Consider the following 11,241-nt stretch of genomic DNA (forward strand, 5'->3'; position numbering starts at 1 on the left):
CTTTTAACGCTCACGTTTAATTAAATACTGAAGTGACACTTTCGTAACGGGATGTCCGTTTGTAGCGGCCTCTTAAAGCTCTGTTGGTATTTATAAATACTATCAGGAGATTCCAGACATAACTTAATACTTAACAGGATTCAAGTTGTGTTTAAATAAGTATTTGTATACTAACAAATTATACTGTTTCAACCGTTTAATTTTGTCCAATTATTTTATAAGAGCAACGTAGCTTTTGTTTTATTTTCTTGATTGCATTTTAAATATTTTTAACTAGAGGTTTCTTGAGTTGAGAAATGTATTTATTGTCACTATTTTATATATAATCGTGACCATAATTAATTATTACTTAATATCGCAATCAATGGCAATTAATTATACTTAATTACGAAAACTAAATAGTGAGGTGTGGCATCACTTGTACCTATTAACACAGTGACATTTGATTACTTTTAATTGAGCAATAGTATAAGAATGTAGTTAGAACTTTTGCTTGGGCATCTACTTGGACGTTACCACAATGACCATAATCCTACAAGATTGACCACATTCTAACTATGAAACTTTTTTGTAGGATGCATTTTATTCTTATAATAGCTGTTGCCCGCGATTTCGACCACACAATATTAAGACCAATAGTAATCTATAATATCCATGTCTATGTCAGCTACTCTTCAGTGAAAGTCTAATCGAAATTGGCCCAGCCGTTTCGTAGTTTTCTCGAAACAAACGCGGCTTGCGGACAGACAGACAGACATTTTTTTAAATATCAAAGCAAATACGTCATATTCCAGAAATGTTTTTTTTTTCTTTTGACGTTATAAACAGACACTCCAATTTTATTATATGTATAGATTAATATCGATTCATATGCACAGATTTTAATCACCATTACAACAATGTAATATACCCGTAAAGGTAACTTCTTAAGAGATTGTCATTTATCAAAATTCAGGCTTACTAACATCTTCCAAATTCTATATAAATTCAAATCTGTACAAGCTTGTACAGTTTAAGATTACATTTATTCCAATAAAAGAACAAAAATAATGTAATAACATAATGATATATATTTGTAATATGATTGATAAAGGTTTTAAGTGATGATAAGTTCCTTTTCAATTGCCAAAAGAAACATGCGCTTAACAAAAACAATTATAATTTGGGGTCCCAATGTAACATTCGTGTAAAAATTGTTATGAAATAAACCCATGACTCAGCGGTGACTTATCAAAATAAGAAAATTAAAATTCACCCCTCAGTCCTTGATAACGCACGATGCATATTATGATATTTGTGAAGTGTACAAGAAAATACACTTTATTGATGTGTTCGTCTGATCTAACAGGCGACCCTTCCATCTTGTTCCCCGCATAAACAAAACGAAACGCAATTTTCATGTTAAAGTCAATAGCTTGGAATAATAAGCAATAGTAAGTAATGTTAAGTAAATTTGCGGAAGGGTCTTTTTTGTGCTACCGTTGGCTTGAAGATTTTTAGGAATATGTTTACTTTTTCAATTTTAAAAGCAATTTATGTTATTCACAAAGAAATAGATTGTGTTAATATTTTAGTTCACGGTTTTTGTTTCAAAATAAAGTTACAAATGAAGTAAACACTTAAAACGATAACTAGTATTTCAATTTAATAATAAAAATGTACAATCATTACAGATTGTATGAAATAAAAAAAAGAATTATTTTGTTTAGAAATTTAAAAGTGCTTTATTAATTTCAACTGTAAAAAAAGTCTTGAACAAGGAGATTTTATGATATAAAACGGACTTTTTAAAAAAAACATATACATTAAACGAGTTTTTTATTGATAATTCAAAAAAAAACAATAGTTATTTTGCAAGAAGGAAAATAGCTGGCAATCCCTCGGAGTTTTGCGTTCACCGCTGGCTTACTTCACGTCCCATTAAATTTTCCTGTTTGCATTTTTTAGCATACGTTTACCCTTAAGATGGAAGCACTACAGTTTCTATTGCGACCAACTTTACGATTGTAGTTTCAAAAGTGGTCCCTTTGAGCGACATTTTCCCGAGCGTGCTCTTTGATTACTGTACGTTTAAAATAAATCCGTAATATCAAACAAAGAAGTTTTTATTGTTTAATTTAAACGAAAACTTTATCAAGCGTTAATGAATTGCTTTAAAATATACAACTTTCTCGTATTCAAATTACGTTGTTAATAAAGTTGTATTTGTTTAAACATAGCAAATAAAGTTGATCAAAATTATTTATTACTAGTAAGCCAGGCAACAGTGAAATTAATAACTTAATATATATGTATTCAGTAAATCATATCTAGCTATAAAAAATCACGCCTAACTAATCATATCTTGTCTTTCTAAAGCGGAATAAGAATTATTAGTTACTTGCGCTTCTAACGGTACAAGGCGATCCGTCTGTAGGTTTAAACTTCCGATACGCCTGCCTAAGATTTTGTTGTCTCTGGTCTTTTAAATAAGAATGAGTGGAATGGCAATAACTTCCGAAACAAACAAAAGAATGGTTAATAAAAAAATAAACTGTTTTAATAGTAATAGATTGTTAAAATATTATGTTCGACAGATGATCCGTATTTGTATTCAAAATTGCAAGCTTTTAATCTCGAAATCTATTTAAATTTCTGGTTTAAAAATGCTTGTATTGCTTTTTCATTCTTATTTATTTTGAGAATTAAAATGTGTTTTTTAATTATCAAAAAATAATGGAGTATCCAGAAATCCCTTCATAAAATAATTCTTTAAGACTTTAAAGGTCAATCCAAAAAGGATAACATGAGATCGACCTTGACAATTAACAAATTCAATCGGTATCAAAATAACACTGCAAGTGACCTGTGACTCTGAAGGCAGCAGCTAACAAATATTATTAAAAGTTCAAACAATAAGTTGTCGACTTTATTCAATTGGCATGTGAGGTCAAAACCGCAGCAAATAAAAGTTTGCCGAGGCGACACCGCTCGAGGCGGATGTTGGCGACAGTTACCTTATTTGGAAACCGTCCAGACTCTAGAGAACTTTTATGTTATTTCAATGTGGGCAAACTGAAAAGATCGTGTTCACGCTTGCTACTTTTTAACGAGTTGCCGTAATACTGAGTGTTAAACTGTTTTACTACTAGTTTTCATACGGATTTTATAATAAAATGTCTAGAAATGGCATATTTACTCTAGCATCACACCTACTAAGGACCGATAGAGTATTATTTTACCATATACCAGCAGCAGTCATATCTGAATTAACTCCTGTTTTGACTTATAACATTGCTCCTATCATATACATCCTTATTTCAATAACTTTGTTAGCCATCCAATAACATAATTTTTAAAACACTAGAATTAGGGTATCTTATTTTAAGTAAATTGTGTTTTTATTCAATTTCCACTATATGGTATTATTTGTAACTAAATCTTCTTTCCCTCGATGAATCGAGATCATTTCCTGTGCGACAGGTATTAATGGACGTTTTCCTAAACTTCGAGTACGGACGACGAAGTTTCCTTGGCTTGACCAATAGGTGGCGGGTCGACCACCTGTTACGTCGCTACTAAATCTACTAAAGGATTTTTAGAATAGCTATTTGTAAACATCATAGTTGGGCTATTTTACTCTATCTTACTAATATAAAAATGCGAAAGTTTAGATGGATGGATGTTTATTAGAGTTTGTAGCCTAAACGGCTGAACGGATCTCGATGAAATTTCGCGTAGATGTGGAGGATAGTCTGGAAGAACACATAGGCTACTCAAATTTGGTTTTTAAAATTCCACTCGAACACCTTTATTATTAAAACAAACAGTTTACCAATTAATGGACGTCAAAATTAAATTTATTTTGAGTTTGAGAGTGAAGATGCTGTTACATATTTAAATGTCGTTTCAGGATTCGGTCGTTACTTTTTTAAATCAAACGCGGTTTAACATTTCGATTTTGAGCCTTTAATCAGAATGTTTATATACAAGTGTATATTGACATAGATTTAAAAATCAGCACACATATTTGAAGTAAGCATTCCATAAATTAACATGTTAGAGGCGGTATTTTTTAATAGTCTACATAATAACAGGTGTGCATTCACACATATTTTTATGAACGTATTCATTAATTTGATAATAACTCAAAACACGCATTTTATAGACATGTAATTAAATACAGATTTAATATACATACCTATGTTTCATTGGCTTTCGTATTTTGTAACGGTGCAGAAAAACTCCAATAATGCTGGGTTTCTGAACTATCCACTCATTTTGTCATTACCTATTGATTCACAAGCATTAGGTAGTTACGTATTTCGGAAACGCATTTCATGAAGTTATCGAACCAAAAATACTAACGAATTGTTAAACGTAGCTGGGAAACCGGTCATAAATGGAATGTTATATGTTAATTTTCTGATAATTCTTTTACGGATTTTTTAATTTTTATTTAAATAAAAAGTATGTCAACTTACGGATTCAATCCTTGTTTTTACCTAATATTACTTTTAAACGGTAGATTTTTAAAAGCTTGCTACGCCTTGATTAAGATAATGTTCGTAAAAACACTTTTTCTTACAATCTGGCTTTAATAATAATTAAATATTAATTGTTTAAAACAAATTTTACTCTCACATTATAGTATATTTATTAACCGCTTTTTCTATATAAGATTATTGTTACTTTGTTACTGTTCTCCAATTGCTAGGTTTTGAAATGAAATGAAAATGTATTTATTGCCACAGAATAGAAATTAGATTAGATAAAAAGACTTATTCTAAAGGTGACACATTCGTGGCAAAAGGTAGCCAGCTCAGCGTATGCAGGACGGACTAAGCCGTTCCTGCGCTGATTTTCAGCTGGCTCCTTCGCACTCAAGTAACATACATCATAATCATTATTAGTTTTCATTTTCAATAACAAAAAACAAATCAAATGCAGTTAACAGTATTAATTTGATGTGACGAATTAACCTCGAAAATTTTGGTCGAAATATGATAATTGCAACATTCAAGTTTTCATATAAATAAATTGTGCGCGGAGTTCTATTGACACGCAATTAATTCAATCATATATCACACTAATGTAACAAAAATTCCAATGTATATTTAAATTAAGACAATGATATAAAAATAAATAACATTGTGGCCTTAAATTTAAACTACCAATTCTGATATGGTATTTTAAAAAGAATAGATGATCACAGCATAATTAAATAATCTATATTAAAAGTCTGCGAAGAAAAGAATTCAACAGTTACACAAAAACAACAACAAAATCCACTTAATAAATACACGACAGAAGTATCTTTTTGTTAATTATCAAAATATAGCGAATTAAAAAGTTTTCGCGTAACGAAGTAGCCAAAAGCCGTCTTGCATACGATAATTGAACTGAGCTCATTTACATACAGATATCATTTACGTAACATGTTCGAGTAAAATCAACCGGCATATTGTCGAACTTAAATTCCTGAAAATCCGTAGAGGTCGTTGTACTTACCTTTTTAAGACTGCAGCTCCTTAATCTACTTAATGTCATTCGTTAACGGTACAAGGCATAAAGTGTCCAGTGAAGTGCGGCGGGATAATAACGGACAGGACCTATTTGGCAACGGTCCGTATCATTACGGTCATAAGTTATTTCGTCGAAGGAGTAAGCAGGCGGCAGATAAGGCGGTGCGCACTGCACCAACCGAATGGGATCTCGTTGCGTACGCCGGAGTGGCGCCGGCCACTTGGCAAAGCTTTCGGTCAATGTCCTTTGCCTCAATAAAAGCCTTCGCAAGCTTGAGCCAAAACAATTTCGCCAAAATTCTTGCCAATGCCCCAACACGCATGGCTTTACGATCCTTCCGCTGCAACGCCGGATTGGAAGCCGGATATTTGGCGGCATTACTTACTAAATACAATTTGATGTTATTATTTCCTGAATTAAGAGTTGTAACATTTATTTAAAGAAAAAAAATCTTTTGTTACTTATTATAATTTTATCAGTAAAACATATTCATTACTAATAACGTCCCAAAATATAAATAAAAAGGTGATGGTATCATGAAACTCTTCATAACAGGCAAAGTAAACAATAGAAAAATCGAAATGGAAGTGCTGCGATAATTTTACAAACATACTACTGAATACCGAAACATATCTTACACACTTCGCTTTGTAAAGTCGATTACAATATAACAGACGTCAAAGTTTTAATGGAATTTATAGTTTTAGCGTACCACTATCATTTAAGACGCTGTTAGACATTCAGATTTCGTTTCAGTATTATGCCGTTAGTTTAACCTTTAATCCAGGCAAAATATCTGTCAGTGTGCAAAGATGTTAAGACCATGTTATTTCTGTTAAATAACTATTTTAAAAGCAAGTTCGCTTGGCTGCAAAAGAATTGAGATTACGGTGCCGTCGCGGGACGAAATAATAATCCGTATTCTCAGAGCACCATTCTGCCTTCGGAGTTAACACTTATTTACTTTCTTAACACTCACCTCTACATTACAAGATATATAACATTTGATCATTGATTCAGAATTTAAGTCCCTTCAGTAACAATTACTTTAATTTACTTGCGAAAATATGCACTTCAAAAATCAAAGACGCGCATTTTATGCGCGGAAGTACGAGGTAGTAAACTGAAACACTCGACTATTAAGAGTGACTTACATTCGCGCTAGCCATGACAATGACTTTTCATCAAATTATTGCACATCTTTTTCACGGGACTAGCATATCCTGTTGGCAGTTTTAGTTAAATTAGATATTATTTTATATAACATTGTTTTTTTTTTCAAATTTGGAATACGATAAATACAACTAATTGTTAAAAGTCAAAAAGTTTCAGTGTTGTGTTAAAAAAAATAAAGAGTTTGAGACGGTGAACCTTGCGGATGGAACAGAAATGGAACAATGACGCTTCTAGTGTTTATAACCTTTATCGCTCTTTGCAATCTCTTGGATTAGAAAAGGTCTACGTTCAAACCTAAACAATAGTTTACTTGAACAATCTCGCACAAATAAGGACGTAAACTTTTAAAAGGTTCAAAAGTGTTATCAGTTACAACAGATTTCATGTAAACATTTTGCCTAATTACTAAAGAAACAAACACTCAGCATGTAATAAACATAGCCGCATTACGTGAAGTATAATTTATTAGGGCAAAATGTATGTAAAATATACCAGGTAATTAAAAACAACGCAATCAAAGGTCGTTTACCTTTAAATTGTTTTTTTTTTCAACTATCAAATTCTTCTCAAGGACTAGATTAATAAATTGAGCTAAGTGTTTTTTTGTAATTAAAATAAATTAGTTAAAACATGAAAAGAGTTATAGTTATTGAGAGGTATTTGTTTTTCTGTATTGGAGAGAAGATTGGACAATCTTTAAACATGAAATAGTAATTGATTTCAACTTTTAGTTCGTGTAAAAAATTTTAACTTATGTAACAAGTGAATCTGTAATTGAGGGTTATAATAGGAAACGAAAAGTTCTATTGAAATATAAATTTATTATCACAATTCATAAATAAGTTTCTAAATTCGAAAGTTCTAAGCTCTTACATCTAAATATAAATTAAAATATTCTAAGCAGACCGAAACATTCCTCACCAGGAGGAGCATTTGAGTCACACGTAATTTTTGTACTTATAATATATTTGATGGGCCATGATCTGCTACAAACAAATGATACATAAGTCTTTACAAAAAGATCGTTATTTTCTAACATATTTGAATACAGATCAAAATGTCACAATCGTGGCACGTTCAAAGGTCAAATACTCAAACATGAATTGGTCATCAATTTAAATGGGATCCATAAAATAAAATGAAACAAAGTATTGTCTACTTATATCAAAATACTGATTCATGATGAGGAAGATTGTAGGAAATATCGTTTGGTTCCGGGATGAAGTTATTAGTTGACCTTTTCTAGAACCCATTTTCCAGAGTATGGGGTCTCTAACCTCTTCACCTTAGGACGGAAACCATTCTCATCGGCGGTGTAGTCGACCCTGTACATGAAACCATCGGGCCCGAGGTACTCGTAGAAACCCGTTGAAGCGATGCCTTCGTCGAGAGTGTTGGGGTTCTTGAGAATTGCGTTTTCCTTGGCGCGGATTTTGTTTTCAGTCTCGAAGCTGAAATTAAAAATAAAAGTTAGATTTTTTTTAATTCAATTAAGAAAGTATAGGTTTCCAAATTGCCGATGAAGTTACAATTATTAATGTAAATAGACAAATTTCTTCATTTAATTAAAAGCCTACTTTCGTATATTTTCCGCAAACCAAATTTTATGGTTACCATAATCGCATTTAATTAATACTACTATCAAAAGCACCATACCTTTTAACCTAATTACATCGATTCTTAAAATATTTGACGCCTGACTTTGAAACATCAATAAGTCACGCGTTAAGTTCAGGTTATGCTAAGCATTAATGCCAAATTGTTATATTGCTATTCTAAACTATTATAAACAGTTTTGAACTCTAACCTAACAACGTGAGTGTCAAATTACGTATTTGTCAAGGCCGAATGCTAACAAGACAATACCGGTACATTACTAACGGATCGGTCTAAATACATTAAAAAATATAATTCAACATTTAAAATAATCATTCAGAAGCATTTTAAAAAGTGGAATTAGAAACAATTTGTATAACGGGGAATCTTCACAGACTTATAAATGCAAATGTATATGATAAGCTCGACATTCAAACGAAGCAAGGCCGAACTTATTCTAAACAACCTAATAAATAACGTTTATTACTAATTCCATATGTTAATTCTAATTTTTACTTCATTTGCGTCAAATTCTAGAACATAAGGAACTGGCGGCATTCCTAACATTCTTTGTATCGCTTTGTTAAGGAATGTACGCAAAATTAAAAGCTGTGGACGGCCTTGTCGCTTCAAGGCCGGTCTAATATTAATGGTTTTACATTAGTTAAACGCCTTGTAATTAATATCAGCTTCGAATTCTTGCATAAAATTATTGACCGTCACGTGCCTAGAATTTGAACTAAAGCTCCAATATAATTTTCGGGCGAATTTTCAAAGATTTCATTTCATTGTGGCTCGATGCTTTTATTTATATGTGAATATTTTACAAAAATCTGTTTTAAACTTTAGAGAAACAATAAGCTTTTGCTTAATCCGAGACTAATCGTTGTCTACTCCTTTTGTACATAAACTTAAAAATTTTATATAAACAGGAATAACAAGCTCTCACAGCTTTTAAATACTGTGCTTTTGATTATTTGGTGAAATTGACAATAATCTATTTTTGTTTTTTTTTATTCTATGATAATACTCGTATTATAAAGAGGAAAGATTTGTATTTTCGTATGTATTTGATTCACGCAAAAACTACTAGGCCGATTTTAAAAATTCTTTCATCACTAGAAAGGTAATAAAATCTGTGTCTGAAAATTACGAAATCCTGTATTCGTGTTTACAAATGTTTAGTAAAAAATGTATTCTTACTTGAAGTCATATTTATCCTCATCGTAGACGTGCTTTTGGCTGATGATCTTGATGCCGTTGTTCTTGTAGTATCCATCCTTGTAGTAAGGAATGTCTTTGGGTGGGGTCATCACCAGTCTGTAGCGGTCTTCTGTAGCCGCGCTGACGTAAGGCTCGTAGTCGTGTGTGTATGGACCGAAGCCGCCGTTGTAGGGGTTATCGATGTGTATGTAAGGGTTCGGTATGTGGATGTATTTACCCTCGTCAGTTGGTATATATCTAGGAAGAAATGTAAATTTTTAGTCAAACTAAATTTTTGAATTTTGATGCTAAAGAGCTTTTTTTCATTTAAAGTTTTTACACGATGTTTACTTAATGACTATGATCATGATGTTTTTTTTGCGTTTATAATTCTAATTGGATCACAATTAAATCATTTTTTTTCTTATTAGTAGCAGTCTTATTAGCCACAAGTAAGATCGTTAACTGTTCTAATTAGGTTTTTATTCTTATTAATATAGGAATTTGCTTTAATAAAATAATAATAATGTTATTATTGCAATTCTAAAGTGGTTTGATATCACATAACATTAACATTTATGTTTATTTCTTACTAGTTGTTTATTTTATTTAAATTATGCCCTTTGAGGTATTTCTTAAGCCTATAAAATACATCTATAATGTTGTCTAGTTCGCTTTGACATTTACTTACTTGCCGTTATTTCCAAATTTATAGGGATGCCATTTGCCGTCTTCTTCAGGTGTACCAGCAACGGCCACCACGCAGATAGCAATCAAGTACTGTAAAATAAAGAAAAATAATAAGTTTATTTTTTAAAAATAGATATTATAAAGCAATAAGATACATATTATGAAAAAATATTTCGTAATACAAAAATAATATTAAAATTAAATTTAGAAAAATTGAATAACAAAAATTGTCAAAATTTTACCTTAATAGAAATCATCCTTAAAACACTCAGTTGAAAAAAAAGTAAAACAAAAAACACTTCAAAATTGTACAAACGTACAGTTCACACTTGTTCACTGTAATGATATTCGAGATCACTATGCGAAAACCTATTCACGGTCGTACTCTTTGTGTGTTCACTCCTTAGAGAATTTCAAATCATTGTGTTGATTTCGAAATCGACGCTTCGCTTTTATACATTTGCAACATCAACACATCACTTGCAGGAACAACACACGCGCGCAGACCGCGCTACGCGCACGCACACATCAAACGTCCCACGGATTTTTTTTACATCTTTGCATACCATTGTTGGGCCAAGTTACTTTATTGGGGTATCGGTGTCATACAGAAATTATCGTTTCAAATGGTAAACAGTAAAACAACTTTTTTCGACTACTTATGGCACTAAACACAATAGCTAAGCTTTCCAGAAGCTTTGAAGCTTTTATTAAAGCGCAACTCATTTGTCTACCTCTCTTATGCTATAAATATCGTATTTTCAACAACTGATCAAATTTGTTCAAATACGTGTGGTATAATAAAACATTTTTTTATTTAATTAAAAGTTCTTTATGCTTTATCTAATTAATCAAATTTTCATAGCCACTAGAAATTAAGGATAGGCAATTTTCACAGGATGTTGGTATTTAGAACAAAAGTTCTGTTTTGAATATCACGTGACTATCTGCATTAGAAACTAGCGCATCCTTGTTAAATTTCACAATATTATTATTTTAACAAATGAGGCACAATTTAAAATCGCATAATAAAGCGGCGGATTTACCCAGTGTGATACTTTCATCTTTCTA

The 11,241-nt window shown here is 31.5% G+C and overlaps 1 protein-coding gene across 1 annotated transcript; it reads right to left on the minus strand.

Annotated features, from left to right (window-relative positions):
• Window positions 1-7,482: 7,482 nt before the first annotated feature.
• On the minus strand, window positions 7,483-10,606 carry LOC106100828 (larval cuticle protein LCP-22-like). The gene is made up of 4 exons (XM_013279885.1): window positions 10,413-10,606; window positions 10,172-10,260; window positions 9,481-9,738; window positions 7,483-8,132 (listed from the first exon to the last, which is right to left on the minus strand). The coding sequence occupies exons 1-4, from the start codon at window positions 10,425-10,427 to the stop codon at window positions 7,910-7,912; spliced, it is 585 nt and encodes a 194-aa protein (XP_013135339.1). The 5' UTR covers window positions 10,428-10,606; the 3' UTR covers window positions 7,483-7,909.
• Window positions 10,607-11,241: the final 635 nt, after the last annotated feature.

Source organism: Papilio polytes, unplaced genomic scaffold (genome assembly GCF_000836215.1).
Source record: "Papilio polytes unplaced genomic scaffold, Ppol_1.0 DF824047.1, whole genome shotgun sequence".
NCBI lineage: Eukaryota > Metazoa > Arthropoda > Insecta > Lepidoptera > Papilionidae > Papilio > Papilio polytes.